The sequence below is a fragment of the Coptis chinensis genome, chromosome 8, assembly GCF_015680905.1.
Source record: "Coptis chinensis isolate HL-2020 chromosome 8, ASM1568090v1, whole genome shotgun sequence".
Classification (NCBI taxonomy): Eukaryota; Viridiplantae; Streptophyta; class Magnoliopsida; order Ranunculales; family Ranunculaceae; genus Coptis; species Coptis chinensis.
In genome coordinates, this window is record NC_141463.1 from 9,537,104 (window position 1) to 9,556,805 (window position 19,702).

General features: G+C 39.2%; 1 protein-coding gene and 1 pseudogene across 2 annotated transcripts; both read left to right on the top strand.

Annotated features, from left to right (window-relative positions):
• The first annotated feature begins 12,933 nt into the window (after nucleotides 1-12,933).
• Nucleotides 12,934-16,320, top strand: LOC147479797 (disease resistance protein RGA2-like). The gene has a single exon (XM_086578500.1). The coding sequence runs from the start codon at nucleotides 12,934-12,936 to the stop codon at nucleotides 16,318-16,320; it is 3,387 nt and encodes a 1,128-aa protein (XP_086434626.1).
• A 1,593-nt stretch (nucleotides 16,321-17,913) lies between these two features.
• On the top strand, nucleotides 17,914-19,142 carry LOC147479798 (ESCRT-related protein CHMP1B pseudogene; annotated as a pseudogene). The gene is made up of 2 exons (XR_015204153.1): nucleotides 17,914-18,096; nucleotides 18,245-19,142. The product of XR_015204153.1 is annotated as an ESCRT-related protein CHMP1B pseudogene (transcript).
• Nucleotides 19,143-19,702: the final 560 nt, after the last annotated feature.

Genomic DNA, 19,702 nt, shown 5'->3' on the forward strand with positions numbered 1-19,702 from the left:
AACTTAGGGATTTCAACTATTGGCAATTGGTGAAAGCATATATATACATAATCGACAATGTAAGGATTAAAAGTATGGTTGAAATGATGTGTTTTCTGTTGAATGCTTTAGTTCTCTTACCAACTTATTTTTTGAATGCCATGATACCCTTTTTTTTTGCTAACTCCTATTTTAGGCCAAAGTTCCTCACTAAGTCACTAGCAGATTATCCTAGCTTTAGATACTTGTGTGTTTGGAATTCCATGGGCAGGAAGGCTGGCTTCTTCTTGATCTTTATTGAAATTCTTTACATGCTTATGGTGGGAAATAATGGGAGAGAGGAGAGAGAATGGGAGTGCTACGCAACACTGTGCATACCCAGGGTTAACCTAGGTATTTCACACCTTTTTCTTACCAATTCTAGACTTTTTTCTAAGGATAAGCTCTCCATCTTCATGCCTTAGATAAAAAGCTTCCTTTTTTGGCATAGTTTGACGGGCTTTGACCTGTCAAGTTAGTACCTTTTCTATTCCCCGCAACTATATGGGTATGGCAAACGAACCAGCATGCCCTTGGGCTTTCTTAGAAGGTCTGGAAACACAAAACGAGTTAAATGTTGCAGATGGAGGGAACGCTAACATCCCAATAGCAACGATTAATCGAAAGGAACCTGAGGAAAACACTAGAAGGGTCTCTTTTGCAGACAAGGTAAGGGGAGAACAACCATGTCATCTGGATCTCTCAGATCTCCCTACACCTGAGATGAAAGGTAACATGCCGTCAATCAAACTACCCAAAAGAGCACTCGAAAGAGGAATGCAATACTGCAGATTCAGCCTGGTGGGTAGACTGGATTTCCAAAGGCTTAAAGTGGAAGAAGTTAGAAGAATGGCCACAGAGAAGTGGAAACCCAAGGGGGACTGGAAAATTATACCACTTGGAAAAGGATTCTTCATGATACGACTGGTTTGCGAAGAGGATTTTAGATCAATATGGTGCGGGGGGCCGTGGAAGTTTGGGGAACAAATTCTCAGGCTCACAAAATGGACTCCTGACTTTGATCCAGATGCACAGAGTGCTTCTAATGCACTGGTATGGACAAAATTTCCCAAACTCAGCCAACAATATTGGGACTATGAGATCCTCATGGCTATGGGGAAGACTCTTGGGGCTCCAGTAGGAGTTGATAAGCACACGCTGGAGCGCGATTTTGGCTTCTTTGCGAGTGTGTTAGTGGAAATTGACCTCTCGAAACCGATACCTGGCAAAATATGGGTCGAGGAGGAAGGCGGGAAATCTTTTCTTCAAGAGATTGAGGTGGTCAAAATACCCAAATACTGCCCACATTGTAAAACCGTCGGACATACCATGGCTGACTGTAGAATCCTCAAGAAGGTGAGAATTGATGAGGAAACTAAGAAGAAACAAATGGAGGAGACTACCGTAGCAACAAATAAAGAAGGACTGACTAAAAAGAAAAGAAAGAGGAGCAAGAAGAATAAGAACAAAGGTGGTGAAGCTGGTACTAGCGGAGCCAAAGACATGACCGGAAACATAGTTGAGACACCAACTGTTGGTGAGGGCGACAAGGGGGGAGAGCCAGCTATAGTTGATACTGCTTTCGGAAGCGGAGACACTGGTTGAGGAAACTCGAACGCTAGAGGCTAATATAGCAGTTGAGGTCCAATCGACGCCACCAACCGATGAGCACCTAAATGCAGTTGCACTTATGCCCTTAAGTCCCCGCTTTAGCAGATAATTCTCTTGCTGCAACCCCAAATGATAGGGAATTTGGCTTAATTAAGTATTTCTCCAAATTTAAATGCTCCCGAAAAACGCAAAGAGCTCCTCAAACTCTATTGTGTGGAAATATTGCAATGAATGATGCTAGTAACGGATCTGATTCCCCATCTCGAGGGGCGTGGTTGAAGACTCCCCTATTACTCCTCAATCATCTAGCGGAAATCGGCAAGCCATGAAGCACAAAGGTTCTTGGAATCACCTAGTTAGGGCGGACCAAACCGAAGGAGAATGGCGGACACAAAAGAAGAAAGGTAGCAAGTCCAGGCCGGGGAAGGAGCCCACTCCTCCCCCCACTAGGACAAGAACTCTCCCAGCAAGGTATAGATGAATTGCATTTACTGGAATGTAAGAGGGTTTAGACGTTCTCGTCCTACAACCTACCTTGTGGAACTGGTAAATGAGTATAAGCCGGACATTATATGTCTAGCGGAGCCTATGATAAAACCCCCCACCCACACACCTAATTTTATTAGGAGGCTGGGTTATTGCAGGAACTTCGTTCACAATGATATTCCTTCAAAGACGGGTAACCTTTGGGTTTTTTGGAAAGAAGAAATAAATGTTATTACTGTGGTTTCTTTGACATGTCAGCATATAACAATTCAGTTTGATAAGTTTACAGTTTCTACAGTTCATGCTAGCACTTCTTATGTTATTAGAAGAGCTCTTTGGCATGACCTGACGGGGATTGGGAGCAATGTGGATATTTGGATGGTAATAGGTGACTTCAATTGCATCACTCAAGCATCAGAAAGAAAGGGAGGAGGCCTACCTTGCCAAAGGGCGGTTAATGAGTTTGTTGACTTTATGAACGCTAACTGCCTGTTGGATTCCACTACCCTGGGTCACAAATACTCTTGGTCCAATAGAAGACTTGGGCATAAGAGAATGGTACAGAAAATAGATCGAGCCTTGGTTAACCAGCACTGGATAGATGCAGCAGCAGATTGGAAGTGCAAGATAGCCATGAGGAAGTATTCCGATCACTCCCCCATAATAGGTTGGAATGCTAACATACCGAAGCCTTGCAATATACCATTCAGGTTTAAGAAAATTTGGCTACAACATGAAGGTATCAAGCAAATCATTTCTAACAGCTGGAATCAAACATTGGATGATGTCCCAATTAGAAAGGTGATGAAAAAATTGAAGAGACTGAAAGAAGTTTTGAAATACTGGAGCTGGGAAGTCTTTGGTAGCATAAGGAAGAATCTAAAGAAAATGGATGATGAACTGGACCTTATTCAGCAACAGCTTGAACACGACCCACTAAACACCTATTTACAGCAACAAGAGTATGACAAAGAGCTCGATCTTGAAGAGCTTAAAGGCACCGAACTCAGTATTTTGCAGCAAAAAGCCAGGACAAGCCGGGCTTTTGATGGAGAAAGAAACTCTTCATATTTTCATGCCGTAGCGAAGTCGAGAATGAATAAATCTCAGATAGCAGAAATCGAAGATGCACAGGGTCAAGTGATCAGGGAACAGAGGGACATAAAGAAATTTATTGTTTCATCGTATGAGTTGAAATACGAGCGCCAACATGTCACAGTGAACCCATACATCATGAACTTGATTCCACACTTGGTTACTAAAGAAATGAACGACTTCTTGACTGCAATCCCCAATGCATTGGAGGTGAAGGAAGTTGTCTTCTGCATGGACCCAAATAGCTCCCCTGGGCCAGATGGATTCCAAGGCTGCTTTTACCAAAGCTTCTGGGACATTGTTGGACATGATGTAAGTAGTGCGATTATCTCTTTTTTTAGAGACAACAAGCTACCACAAGCCATGAATACTAGTTTTCTGGTACTGATACCTAAGACTCAAAATGCCAGAGCCCTTAACAAGTTCAGGCCTCTCTGCCTTAGTAATTTCTTTTTTAAAATTATTACTAAAATCTTGTCTTTAAGGCTTAAAGTGTATACTGACAAGTTGATTAGTAAGCAGCAGCTAGCATTTGTAAAAGGAAGAACAGGTATCACAGGAGTTGCTCTGGCTTCAGAAATGATTAATGAACTCGATACCAAAAGAAGAGGAGGCAATGTGGGGCTGGCCGGATGTGACTCAAGCTTTTGACACACTCAGTTGGGATTTCCTCATGGAAGTACTCAACAAGATGGGATTCAATAGTAAATGGTGCAGCTGGATAAAAACTATTCTCAGTAGTGCTAAACTCTCACTCATGATAAATGGTGGGCCTTGTGGTTTTCGCTGCGGCTGCGAGGGATTTGGCGGGGGATCCACTATCACCTATCCTCTTTGACCTAGCAGAGGATGTTCTCAGCAGGGCCCTTCACTGGATGTATACAAATGGGCATGTGGACTATATGGCTTTCTCTTCTGGGCCATCCCATTTGCTCTTTGCGGATGACATTTTTATCTTTGCAAATGGAGGCATAAAAGGTCTTAGGAGACTATGGAGATTACTACAAGACTACCAAGTCTCTACTGGGCAATTCTTTAATGTAACTAAGAGCTCTCTGTTCTTAGGTGGCATGGACGATCGAAAGAAAAGCAGGGTAGAAGACCTTTTTGGAATAAAAGAAGGAAAGCTTCCAGAAAAGTACTTGGGGGTTCCATTGTTTAGGGGAAGGGTTACCTCGAGACATATTCAACCACTTGTGGACAAGATCAAGCTAAGAGCATCGGGTTGGGCAGGAAGAATGCTTTCTTTCCAGGGCAGAGTGGTGCTAGCTCAATCCATCTTGAATAGTATTCCAGTTTACAATATGTCGATTGTGCAAATGGCCTTCGAGATGCATTAAAGAGGGAGAAGCGACCATTAGGAATTTTATTTGGTCCGGGACCCTACAAAGAGGAAGGGGATCACTTTGAAATGGGAGAAGCGTGTGCAAACCAAAGAGACGAGGGTGGCTAGGCTTGAAAAAGCTTAGGGACATAAACTTGTCTCTCCCCGATGAAGTTGGGGTGGCAACCGCCTTACACTTGACACCGACCGAGGTCTGTTTCATGCACACGACGGCATAAAAATGTTGAATGGGAACTGCTCACTTACCATAAAACATCTACTTGTTTGGCCTGGGATCAGTGGGCCTTTAACGGAGCTCAATGCACACACAATCGGATGGGTGGTGGGCCAAGGAAAGGACATAGATATGTGGAGGGACTCATGGGCGGGAAAAGCTATAACTGATTGTCTTCCCCAAGTAAACTGGAAAGGGTTCAAAGCTAGGGTGGAGGACCTAATAACGGACAACAAATGGGACATACCGGCTCAGGTCACATCGGTGCTTACTTCACTGGGTATAAACGTCACGCGAATTTCAGCAACCTCTTGGAGAACAAGACCGGAGAATATGGAAGCCCGATGATCATGGCAACTTCTCCGTTAAGTCCGCATTACGAAACGATTCGGAAAAAACGGAACAAGGTGAGCTGGTGGAAATGGATTTGGGCAACACATATTCATCCAAGAGCAGGTACCGCAACCGCTTGGAAACTTATCCGCGCGCCCTCCTCGGATGATAGAGTGAAGAGAGCTGGTATCAAACTAGCGTCCAGATGCCGACTATGTAGAAACAATGAAGAAACAGTGGAACACATGCTATGGGATTGTCCTACTGTCAGAGAAATTTGGGATTGGTTTGCAGGAGTCTTTGAAGTTAGGCTCACCAATTATAGCTTCCGAGAATTGATCAAAGCAATTAACAATAGAAGCCCGATTGTCAAAACACTATGGAATGCCGGTGTGGTGCATATCACGGTGCAAGTGTGGAAAACTAGAAACAAAATTTTTTTTGAAGGGAGATTTTTCAATAAAGATCGATTCAAAAGAGATATTCTTAAGGAAGTGAAAATAGCATCGTGGCTGTCCAAAGCCACTATGCATAATACTGTGCATGAACTGGCATTCCTTCACAGATTGGGGGTCACTTGCAAGCCTGCAGTAGTTCCTATAATCAAAGAAGTCAAGTGGATCCCGCCGAGGAAGGCGAGGAGATAAAAGCCAACACCGACGGCTCCTCTATTGGCAACCCAGGTAATGGAGGTGCGGGTGTTCTCTTTAGGGATAAAGAAAATCGGATACTAGGTGTTCTTGCACAAGGGCTTGGAGTAGTAACAAACTTTGAAGCAGAATATTGGGCAATCATCTTGGCAGCAGAACATGCCGTCGCGTAGAGGATGGCTGAAGTTATGGATAGAATGTGATTCATTGGGTCGTGGCTCAAAGCCTTATGGGAGAGAACACGCCATGGAAGATCGAGCAAGATGGAAAATAGCCACTTCAAACTTAGCTCTGGAGAATAACCCATACCTTTCGCGAAGCTAACTTTGGAGCTTTTGCGGCAAGGCATGCTTCAACTCTTGATAATAGACAAGCTGTTTGGAGTGACATTCGACCCGTTTTGTCCCAAGAGTGGAGTGTCCCTTTCGATCCTATTTTAGATTCTGTTAAGTCAGATGAAATGTAATCTTACTATCTCTCTGTAACACATTCTTTTATTCGTAATACTACTCCTTACTTGCGTGCAAAAAAAAATGGTGGGAAATAATGATGTGTAGTGTTGAATCCTTTAATTCTCTTGCTATATGATGACTGACAATTTGTCATCTGTTAGGGTTTGCTTGGTATAAAGCCAAAAATAGAGCAAATATTGATCAATTATGTCTGACTTTGAAGTCATAGAATGGACTGAATTTTATTTAACTTTTGTATCTCGATTGTCGTCGTATATTAGATTGGATTTGATTATATCTAGCTCTATGCAGGCACAGTCTTAGATGAACTCTGTTATTACTTGTCTTCACGAATCTAAACAACTCGTGCATGTCTTTGTGGATTTACAGGGCAGCTGAGAATATTAAACCCAAGGAGTTGGATTCAAAAATACCCAAGGATATTCCAAAGGAGGACAAGCACTGAGGTTTTTCTGGGGATCTATGGGCTGACTAGTATAACGGTAAATAGACGAGTGCAACTTCAGTTTATGTTGTTTTTCCTCATATTTTTGTCTCTGCGAACCTGGGTATTTTCGTTGTTTTTTTTTTCCTTTTCTTGGTGAAGTCTCCTTAAAATGAGATTCCTATGAGAGATTACTTTATTGATATTGTAGGTACTCTTGGTATTTCATTGCAATGGGTTATGTGTGATACTTAACTAGTTGTAATTGTACGTACGCTAACGAATAACTAAACCGTATATATAATTTTTTTTTTTCCTTCAACTGTTTCTTTTGTTTGGCTGATATGCTTGATTTTATTTCTACATCCATAGTAACATAGCAATGAATTCTAGTGCATCTAAACATCGATAGAGAAGTAATACAAGAGAAACAATAACCCTCTTCATTTTTTCTTGAAAAGACTTCACAAATGCTTACAGTGGAGAAAGGAAGCAGACAACTTACTTTTTTATTGTTTGCTTCAGGACTGAAAATAGAAAGTCAAACATGCCCAACGTGGCTATCATCCATAATTTTACATCCATTCTTAGAGAAGTTTATCCAAATCATATTTATTTGCCATAAATCATTATTATTTTAGCCTTAATTAGCAAAGTACGAGGTGATGACTTTTCGCCTTGTACTTGGATAGTGATGTTTCTTAAGCCCACTTGGCCATAAGTGACATGCCACCAGAACCTAATAGAACAGCAATGTAGGACTTCATTTGCAGCTTTATGCTACCTTGCAACTTTGGCCCTATGAAATCAGCTGCTAAAAGGTCTACCAATGGCATATAGATCAATAATCCTGCTGATGAAGCATTTAATAACCCTAACGTGGAGATGTATGTATGTTTGTTACATTGTATAAGTCGTGTATTAAGATTTCTGGGATGTTTGTATATTTATAGTTTTTTTTTTATTCGAGGATTGGTTACTTGACTTAACTGGCATTGGTCGAGATGGTTAAGTAGCTGGTTCTACGAATCAGTATATCTTTTAGTAGTTGAATGTACGACTAAGGTATGGGGTTTTATATTTGGTTTGAATGTATTTTTATTAAATTTTTAAGGTTATGACAGATTTTATATTTATGAAATACCAAAAATACAGAGGAGATTTTGTCGAAATTTTCCATAAAAATCACATATCTTCTATATGTAATTGCATGAGGTTTGGGGTGTTACATGCATGAACTTCTGACGAGAAGATACAGATTAGCAAGAAGAATGTGAACATGAATTTCAAAACTGAGGTGGCCATTTGAGATTCCAAGATCGAAAATGTGGAGATGATAGTTGTTTTGTGTTGCTTCTTAGAATCCATACTCTTTAAATAAGACTACAAAAGAATTTCAAAGCCTAAACTAACATTATCAATTCGGAGATCTAACAATTCTGTACTCTCGTAGTGATAAACTTACTTAGCAAATTTGCATCTGTATTCTGTACCACTTCCTCGCGACACTAGAAAGTTTAATTTTAATCCGACATAATGTTAAGAGAGCTCGTTTTCATTTCACAATTTGAATAAGCACTAGACTAGGATTTTTTGGAACACACGACATCAGCTAATAAAAAGTTTAAGTGTAACTGATAATAATATTCCTACTGAATTTTAATGCCATTTTAGATGTTTCGAACCGTCGGGATCAGCTCTGTTGTATTGGTTTAACAATTCTGTGAACAATCAAAATGTAGAATTGTGGATTACTAGGTCCGATGGTGTTTATGTACCAAGAGAGTTGCAATAGTAGCTCAAGACCAGGAGTACATGATCTGCACCAGTAAAAGGAAACGGAATGAAGGCTGTTGACTTTTTTATCAAAAAAAAGGTCGTTGACATCCTCTCATTTGTATTGGAGTATTGGACAACTTAAGTTCCGAACAGGTATTGTACGTTTAGTACTCAGCCGTACATGGCACATGGCATGTCATGGTAGATGACATTTTTATCAAAAAACAAAGGTCGTTGAAAAAAGGCTGTTGTCATTTTTATAAAAAATAAAAAGGTCGTTGGCATCCTCTCATTTGTATTGTACTAGTTAATGCCTGTGACTACGGCGGATTTCATAAAATGACATCATCAATGGTGTATGATATAAAATTGTACATATATTTATCTAATAGAAAAATTATCCATAAGAACTATCTATGTGATGCTAGAATTTTTGATTTGCTAGCGTGGAATGTCTTTTGAAGAATTTTTTATTTGTGTGATGTTGGAAAATGAATTATAGCACAACAATCTTTAGAATTCATCGTGTTTTGTATGTATTGATGTTTATTGTTTACTAATACAATATTAACGTATGAAATGAAAAACGAATATAAAACTTAACATTTTAATTGAATGGACATAAAAAATAAATTTACTGTACACCAACGAACTCCATACAACTTATGCATAATGCATTTGATAGAATAGAAACGGAAGGAAGGAATATACAACACAATGTATAGAGTGCAGTTACAAATCTTCCATAAGGTGGAAGCTTTAGAAGATTCATGCAAGGAGCCGATGTTGGCAATCGATAAAGAGCTTCTTCAGAAGCATCAGCAGCAGTCATGTACTTGAGCATGTTTACTCAGTAACAAATAGGAAAAGAGTTTTTAAAATGATAAGATGACAGTAATATCATGATTTCCTTCTTCAAGGATATATAACCTCTGGATGCAGAACTGCGGTTCTAGATACTTGAACCCAAGCAAAGGTCCGCGAGAGCATCCTGTCACAAACCTGCAAAATGTGTTTGATAAGTTGAACTGAACTTCAGTTAACCCTCCTTGTTGTACATATAGAGGCAGCAAACATATGTCCTACAATATTATGAGTACTTCTTTCTGCTTTGCAACCAATGCCATTAAGTAGCAGGAGTAAAAAGATCATTTAGACTGTACACTGAACTGAAATGTACCAAAATGATAAGGTCTATGGTACAACAATTACTTATTTCAAAAATTTCTTCTGATTTTCCAGTGAAAACTTCTTTAGAACCTCCCAGAACATCTCAATAACATAATTTTTCTGCCAAAAAAAATCAGGTTTATACAATTAAGTAGACTATGATTGAGATGTGCCTACGAACTGTCAAAAATACAAAATGCCTTATGATCTAACTATACAAAATCAGTGCAACCACATCATAGTAAATGTATTTTAGGAGATACTTGCGAACCTACCTACAAATTCTTTCTACAGAGAGCTTAAAATTCAATACGTTACATCATTGGTAATAAGTCTTGGCAATGTTAGGTTTCTCTTACCAATTAAAAATATAATTAGGAACCCCCCCCCCCCCCCCCCCAGAGATACTTGCAAAACGTACAAATTCTATCTACAGAGAACTTGAAATTCAACATGTTACATCACTGGTAATAAGTCACGGTTTAAGTTACCAATTTAAAAATAAGTGGCGCCTTTTAACATCCCCCCGCGCTTATCGTCACTTGTATATATATTAAAGAAAATCAAAAGTTTGTAGAAGAAAAATCATAACTTGAAAAAGATAGTGTAACATACCTTCATGCTATCCGAGAGATGCGCACTGAAGTAATCATCGGTACAGTAAAATTTCACGGGAATTAAAAAACAAATCTTTCTGTTGCCATTTGATCTATCCCTTAAGGTTTTCGAAAAGCAATAGCCCAAGTGAGAGGGAGATTGAGGGGCAAAAATAGGGAGATGGAGAACGAAGATTTTAGTCTTAAACTGGTGACTCTCTTTATATTTATTGAATCCCAACCGTCCAAGTTCTCAGGCGAGACCGAGAACGAAAGTTTTGAACACGAAGGGTTTTCCCAATTAATTAATTAAGAATTTTATTGTTTTTTATTTATTGCGTGGCACTCGTCCCGACCGTCGATTTATACCCCTTCAAAACAAATCCCAGCCGCGAGTTAGGAAACAGCTCTGTTTTGTTATATTGATAACTTGAGTTCCGCACAGGTATTGTATGTTTAGTACTCAACCGTATGTGTCACATGGCAGTCATAGTGCTAATCAGCTCACCCTGGAATAAATTTCTGGCTCTTCCACTGGTTTACGGGTACCACTTCTGCATATGACAACTTAAGTTACATATCTCTAACACTAACATTACATTAGTTAACAAATATGAAGATGGCCGGAGATAGTTCAGGTCAGTTCATCTCATCAATTTTGTTTTGAGAACTAGCTTGTGATTTCCTAGCAACCGAAATTGGTTGCAATTACAGACATCTCAAGGAAGACTGCAGTTCATAAGTCTTTGCTCGAGACTATATCTCTTTCTTTCTGATGAATAAGAAGATCAAGTCCACGACACTCTCATCAAGTAGGAAATTTGCAGGTGCATCGTCTTGAATTTGGAATTGTGATCTGTTCTTTGCATCCTCTGGGATTCCCTTTTTTTGAGCAGTTGAGAAAGAGGGTTGTGTATATGGACCTAGCTATGGCAGGCCAATACGTGGAAATAATTAGCTAAGGTCAGTTTATCTCATAGAGAGAGAGAAAGAGAAAGAGATCATCCCGGGAAAAGCAGCAAAGCGCAAAGGGTAAATGCGTTCAGTCCCTTAGAATTCGTTTGACCTCATCCCGGGAGCTAGCAGCCCTCTTCCAAGGCGCAATCTGATTTCATCCAAGAGGCATTGTCAGTCTGCTGGCCTGTTGTAAGGTAGCCAATCGACTGCCAACCTGCTTTTGTACTCCAGATTTAGCTGATCCAGTACCATTTAACACTGTTAGATCAACTGTAAATGGATGTCTAACGTTTGTGCACACGGAGACCGTGTGTGTGAAGGGGTTCTAGGATACTATTTTGGTCCCAATATGCGCTCATAGCAAAATCTAAATATTTCTCCCCTCCGAAACCTTGTCTATGCATAAATCTAAGCTCAACCAGCATTAGTTATACTTGATGATAGTACATTCACCTTGGCCATCTGTCAGGCAAAATAAATATACAGAGTAGAGTAAGAAAGCCTCTTTCACGTTCATAATGCTAAGGAGCTACAACGAAGAGAAATCCAAAGCTACAGCATACCAGTTCGAAAGTAAACGAAAAGAAGCAATTAGGTACTTGTTTTGGTACAAATCAATCACATTTACAAACGACTAGCAATAAATATTAAGCTTTTAATTGATAATTTAAACCCAACCTACACAAGCTTCTGATTCAACTCAAAGGCGTGGAAAAATAAATAGTTTGCACATGTCCAACCACCAAAGCCGGATTCATTCCCTGATTTTAAATCCAAAAATTCATAGAAAATGGCCAAAGAAAGAGAGGACCTGCGCTATATAGGTTGAGTGTTATCTGTTAATATATTAGTTTAGTATGAGATAGTTTAGAATGCTATGACTTTGGCTGAACCTGTATTAGTTTTCTAGAAATTAAGATCGAAAAGGATATGTCTACTAAACAATGAGAATGACTGAATTGGTGACAGGCTGACAGCATCAACATACAATTTTCAACTCACCCATTTTGGATGCACTTTCGACGATGTTCAACTTTTAGTGCAACATTATTTTCACATTAAAAATTAGAAGCGCATTAGGCATGGCTTTCACCTGTTCACTGGAATTTCCAGTGCAACAATGATCCATTTTTGCGTCAATAATTCTCAAATGAGTCTGGGATACAGAATGGGTATCAAAATATGTCGAGGTAATTCAGTTTAAAAGTTGTTCGACAATGTGTTAAAGTATATAATTAATATCACTTTAATTCTATGCAGTGAAGTAGTGAACATAGTCATTTAAGGTGCATGCTCCATTAGGATCTGATGAATATCTGACAGAAATATGTTCTATGCTCTAATCGATAATGTAAGGTGCTTGAACAATTGAAGAAGTATCAAGGTACGTTACATTGCTTAAACTTAAATCATTGCCCTGATTTCACTCTTCGATTATATATAATATATATAGCTTAGCTTAACTCTATCTCAATAGCAAGTTGACTACGTTTATTACAAGTCGCCGTCTTAGGCGCCTCTTAGCACATGGCCTTCCACTACTATAAATAACAAATGGGTTTTCATGCATAAAACAAGCTATTCCATCAAATGGTTTTTATATAAAACAAATGGAAGCTTCAACGTAGACACCATGTGAATTTCTCATCTCTATATAAGTAGAGCCTTTCATTGATTTGTTCATTGTAACTGGTAACATCTCATTTGCTCTGTTTTCTGATCAATTTTCTTAGCCTTTCTGCAAACACAAACAAGTTTCATCATTACTCACGACAAGAAGAGATGGCTGAGGTGCTTGTCTCTCCACTTGTCGACTCCATCTTAACAAATTTGACCTCTCTGATTCGCTCGGATGAGTTTGGTCTACCCTATGATGTTAGGAAGGACTTGGAGAAACTCTTAGGCAATCTGTCTAGTATCCGAGATGTCCTTGATGATGCCGAAACGAAACAAATTAGAGTCAAGTCGATTAGAGTTTGGCTTAGAAAGCTCAAGGAGGCTGCTTACGATGCTGAGGACATCGTGGATGATTGCGTATTGGAATTTCGACTGCCCGAGTCAGAGGTCGGCGAGATGAGTTATGCGGAGCAAGTAAGTTACTTCCTTTCAACTTTTTCTGGTTTCAAATTTGTGTTTGGTCACCAGATAGGAAAAAGAATTAAAGAAGTGCGAGAAAAGTTTGATGAAACTGATGCTGGGATATCTAAATTCCATTTAAATTCTGGAGTTGTGAACAATGGAGTTGAAGAGTTTGCTCAAGACCGAGAGACTAGCTCTTTTCTAACTGTGCCACAGATTTATGGGAGAGTTGAGGACCGAGAAAGTATCGTGAAGATACTGCAACACAATGCCAGCAGTCAAAATAATCTTTCCATATGTCCCATACTAGGAATTGGTGGTTTAGGGAAGACTACTCTTGCTCAATTGATCTATAATGATGAGTGGGTTTATGGTTATTTCCACAAAAAAATTTGGATTTGTGTCTCCGATGATTTCAGTCTCAAAAGAGTTACAAAAATGATGATAGAATTTCTCTCTGAAGAAGCCTGTGCTCTTGCAGACTTAACTTCTATGCAAAACTACCTCAAGAAATTATTAAAGAACAAAAAGTTTTTGCTGGTACTGGATGATGTATGGGACCATGATCGGGAGAAGTGGAATAAAATAATTCATCTTCTCACATGTGGAGATGAAGGAAGTTCAGTCATTGTAACAACTCGTCTCCCGACAGTGGTAGAATCTATACGTTTCCAAACATTTGTAGACTCTACCACATGCATCATTAATCCAACACATGAACTCAGTTTTCTACCAAAGCATGATTGTTGGCTTCTATTCAAGCAATATGCGTTTGGTATGGAGAATGATGAGATCACTCCAAACTTGAGAAAAATGGGTGAGGAGATTATAAGCAAGTGTGGAGGCGTACCTCTTGCTGTAAAAGCACTAGGAAGCCTGTTACACTCCAGAAATGATGAGTTTTGGAGATGTGTAAGAGACAGCGAAATTTGGACTCTGGAAGAACATGGGGAGAATACCATCTTACCTGCATTGAGATTGAGTTACAACCATTTGCCTCCAATCTTGAGGCAGTGTTTTGCCTATTGCTCCATATATCCAAAAGATTATACGATAGAGAAAGCAAAATTGATCCATCAATGGATGGCAAATGGTTTTATCCAATCTACTGGAGGGATAGAGGTGGAAGACATCGGTGGTGAAGTTTTTAACGAGTTACTGAGGTGCTCTTTCTTCCAAGATATGTGTGAAGATGTAACTCTGCAAAAAGTTACGTTTAAGATGCACGATCTCATGCATGATCTTGCATGCTCAGTTATGGCCAATGATTGTTTGTCTGTGAAAATTGGTGAGATAAGAGATGTCCCTCAGAAGGCAAGACATGTATCGGTGACATATGATTCGGCACCATCGCAAGCAACTCTGAACACAATTTTTAAATCCCAATCATTCTGCCGCACAATCCTTTTCCAGCACTGTGCAACCAGTTCCCTTTTAGAGCTCTTTGTATCAAGGCTATCACAACTTGAGTACTTAAGAGTGCTAGATCTCAGCAATTTATGGACCTTCAGTAGTTTACCACCTATTTTCGGTCGTTTAAAACACTTGAGGTATCTCAACCTCAGTAACATGAACATTGCATCATTACCCAAATCCGTCTGTAACCTAAGAAACTTGCAGATACTAGTGCTAAGCTACAACTTCAAATTAACAACTTTACCACCATCAATCGGAAACTTGAAGCAGTTGAGGTGCCTTGATCTTTATCAAGTTGGAATCAGGGTTTTACCTGAATCTATTTGCTGCCTAACAAATTTACAGACCCTTAACCTAGAGAAATGTAGCAATCTTAAAATGTTGCCGAAGAACTTGAGCAAAATGAGGAAGCTCAGAAAACTAGTGATTGGAAGTGACATTTACGTTGACATTAACATGGAGGATCCAATGTTGACTCACATGCCATTGGGAATCGGTGAATTGACTTGCCTGAAGCAGTTAAGTACGTTTGTGGTAAGTCAACTTAGTGACTCCGCTGGTATCCAGGAGTTGGAAAAGCTAGACCATCTTGAAGGAGAATTAGCCATAAATGGGATTCAGAATGTGGTTGATCACAGGGATGCTTACAAAGCCAACTTAAGTAGTAAGAAGAGCCTTTTAAAGCTACACCTACGGTGGCCGGTTGGTGGGTCTGACGTTGAAATTGAATGCAACAACAGCAAAGAGGTACTAGAAGCACTCCAGCCTCAACCGAACATCGAACATTTGCGTATTCATGGGTACCCCGGTGTGATGTTGCCTGGTTGGGTAGGGTCTTCTACCGCACTCCCAAAACTGATTCGCCTCGAACTTTATAACATGCCTAACGTGGAAGGATGGTCTTCAGAATGTCTGCTACTCCCTTCTTGCCTCCAAGATTTGCATCTTTATAATTGCCCCAAATTGAAATTACCCACGCCACTGCCGTCTTCTATTACACACTTATCTGTGGGGAAAGGCAACGATCCTTCGCTCGAGTCGGTGGAAAATCTCCTCAGTCTTTCTTTCCTTCGGATTACGGGATTTGATGAAGTGGAAACTCTTCCAGAAGCACCTCTACGAAACCTTACGCGTCTGCAATATTTGGATATCTACGATTGCGACAAACTGAAAAGGCTTCCTACGGAACCTGAAAACCTTTCGACAGTTACGAATTTGTTTATTTGGAGATGTGGAGGTTTGGAATCTCTGACGGAGGGCTTACGAAACCTGACTTCTCTCGAAGAATTGGTGGTTAGCAAGTGCCAAAGTCTAAAATCTCTGTCTGAATCATCGTTGCAACATCTAACAGCCCTCCAGAAGTTGAGAATTTGGGATTGTCCAGAATTGGAAGTCATGTCGGTTGATTTTCAGCACCTCATTTCCCTTGAAGATTTAGAGTTGGATTGGTTGCCTCAGTTGACGTCTTTACCAGAGGAAATAAAGCATGCCCGTAGACTTCGAAAGCTTGAAATTATGAGTTGCGAGAATTTGAGAAAGTTACCAGAGTGGCTGCTAGAGCTTCCAGCACTAACTTTGCTTCGTGTCATCGAATGTCATCCAGAGCTACATAAAAGATGCGAGGACTGGAACCGGATTCCCCACCTTCGAGTCGAGAATCATGTTGAATTGTGAAACCATCAAAACCAATGATTAGGGTAAGTTACTTATCTCATTCTCTACAGAATTTTCTAAATTTTCATTAACCGCATAATGTTCTCTTGACTTTATTGTTAATTTTGTCACCAAAGTTACTTATATGTTAGGAATCAATCCTGGGAGTATGCATGTTCTAACAATAACAGTTAATTTTAACCACATTTGTATATGTTTTATCTTTTTGGTTGGTTAATACTGATAGTTTCATATTGGTTCTTCACATAAATGGCTACTTGACTTAGATTTTACATTTTTTTCTTTTTGCAATTTTAATCTATATCTGAGGAGGAATACGTGTGATATGATCCTTTAGTCCTATGGTTTTGCTCTCCCCTGTTTTTTGTTTGAATGCTCCTTAGTTCTACTCTAGTTACATGTACAGGGGTGATGTACTTCGATGTTTGTGTGCCCGATGTTACATAGGTTCTCATATTGGTTGTGTTTTTACTCTTTCTCTTTACACCACACATTATATTTACGTTTCACTGATTCTCTATATGAGCATGTTGATATTTCCATCCATCTCACGGATTTGCTCTATAGTCATATCATATAATTCGCCAAAGTATAAAACCATTTGGAAGCCTTTTTTATGTAGTGAAAACTTTGTTTTGCCAATTTAACGTATAAAACCCAGAGGTGGAAATAATCTTTGTTCTTTTTAGATAATTAGTTGGAAATAAATAATCAGACAATATTCATATGTGAAAGTTGAAAAGCTAGCAGTGGAGCCCAACTGATGAAGTTTGACTATTTTTCTTTAGAAGTGAACTAAAGAATTTTGACAAGCAAGAAGCACAAGTGCACTCAAAATACTCGCGAGCTTATTTGTAAGACACTATATATGTGCATCTATAAGGTAAACCATTAATTGAAGTTATGTAAGACACTATGTAAATGATGGTTTGTTGCATGGGGTCCCTAGCTGTTGTGCCATGAGTAATCAGCTATAGAGTGTAGTACCTGGATTGTAGCCCTGTTGGTCTGAGCGAGATGTCTTCTGGATTGTAGCCCGTTGGTCTGAGAGATATCTTCCATGAGTATTCTTATACTTGTGTTGATGACTTGACCTGATGTGCTGCTGACTTATATTCCACGTGTCTTCCTGTGATTGGTGCTTGATAATTGATAAATATATGTACTTACAATTACTATGTAATCAGTTAGTAGTACTAAATACTAACTATAACTCATATTACTGTTTTTATCCACCATTTTTTGCTGGCGTGGTGTTCACAGCCCTTCGAGTGGTCCTAGTCACCATGGAGTCCTGCCACTAGCAGGCATTTAGAGTCCTGCCCGCACTCTAAATCCATTTGTTTGCAGCCTTCATTGTTTGTAGAGATAATTCATCGACATCCACATTTCAAAATGCAGTATAAATAAATATATGAAATAAAACTTACCTGAAAAAATATTTTTTTGTACATAGTCACCAGACACTGAAGTTAAATCAGTTTGCAGCATTGTTTGTAGAGATGAACATGAGTGAAATAAAAACTTATGAAAATATGTACATCCAGACACTGAAGTTACAGTTCATATGTTTATTGATTATCACATTGTGGTAATTTTGAAGCAAAAATTACCTATCGGTGTTGATGACAGGTAGCTAACTGATTGTAACTTCTGTGCAGGTTTTTGTCCGAAGTTGTACATCGGAAACCTTGTCACATACCAAAGTGCAGCCCTTGCCCAACCTGATCTGCATTTTTCTTAGTTTTTCTTCATGAAGATTGGTGATATTCAAAGGTGTTACTCTTTTTCACAGTGTTTTGCTTCATATTTACAGTTTACACTACTTTTCACTTTGTCGTACTGCCAATGGAAATATGGTAGACATGCATGCCAATGTTATTACTAAGCAGTAAGCATAACATCTACCTCCAAATTCCTTCAGGAAATGATGCACATGCGGCATCCCTACTTCATCAAATCATCCATTTCAGATATCCGATTGCTCATCTGAAGGGAACCCTGGGAATGCAGGTTGGGAAGCATTACTTAGTAAAAACAACCATTTCTTGAATCAACCAATGATTTTGAAGGCATGGCAAACACAGAGAAGTTGATGAACCAAATAATGGAACTAAAATTGACATCAAAATCACTCCTACGCCAATCTCAAAAATGCGCCAAAGAAGAAAAGTCCGAAAAACTCAAAGTCAAAAAAGCCATAGAAAAAGGGAACATGGACGGAGCAAGAATCTACGCCGAAAACTCAATCCGCAAACGCAACAAACAGATGAATACTATATCCAAATCCATGGGGTCAATTGTGAACTCGTTGGAATCTTCACTTACTACTGGTAATTTTCAGAAGATGTGGGAGACTATGGACCAGTTTGAGAAGCAGTTTGTTAATATGGAAGTACAAGCTGAGTTTATGGAGAGTTCGATGGCGGGGAGTACTTCGTTGAGTACTCCAGAAAGGGATGTTAATAGTTTGATGCAACAGGTGGCATATGATTATGGGTTGGAAGTTTCTGTTGGGCTTCCTCAAGCTCATGGTCATGCTATTGCGGTGGCGTCTAAGAGTAATGAGAAGGTTGATGAAGATGATCTTTTCGAGGCGATTGGCTGAGCTTAAGGCCAGAGGGTAAGGGTTTATAATGTTAGTGTTTATGTATAATTTAGATTTCCATTACTCCATTTGGTTTTAGGTTTCTGTTTGTGAACAAAGGAGTTTGTTTTGCTACTATCTTAAACTTAATGTGTTGCTATCTACGTGGGATGACTGTTATGATATCTAATGTGTTGTTTGGAGTATATAGTGGAAACTTGATTGATTTGTACAACTATGTGAACTTGCTCTTTTTTTGTTGTGTTGGTAAGTGCTTGAGTAATGTTGTGCATGATATAATTCTTGAGGTTGCATTTGGAGTTCTCCGTGGCCAATGCCATGACTTGGAGTATGATACAAACCATGACATTACCACATTGGAGCCTCTTCATTCCTGATGTTTATACTCTGTTAAATTTTGCTTTATACGAAGCACAGACGATAGGGTAAGAGTTTTGCATTCACATGTTCTTTTAGAAAATCAATCTAGCTAGTATCTGATATCCAATGTTGGTCTAGTATTCAGCTTAGTGCTTATGTTAGCATTGTGGTTAGTTATATGTTAAACAGTACCGTAATTATCAGCTGTGCTATGCGATTACACCACTTGGGGTTATATATCGGAATGACAAGACCCTGATGATTGAGCTGAAGAACATGATCAGGGCGTGAAGAATAGTATTAAAATTTGCAGTAAACAAACTTCTCCTTGGTTCGTTGTAAATAAGGATACCTTTCCACAATGTTTCATAAATTACAAGTACTCTTCTTTAGATAAGATATCTGAGTTTCATA

Bases quoted from the DNA above. Each gene is read 5' to 3' on its own strand.
- LOC147479797 (XM_086578500.1), top strand. From the start codon at position 12,934: ATGGCTGAGGTGCTTGTCTCTCCACTTGTCGACTCCATCTTAACAAAT.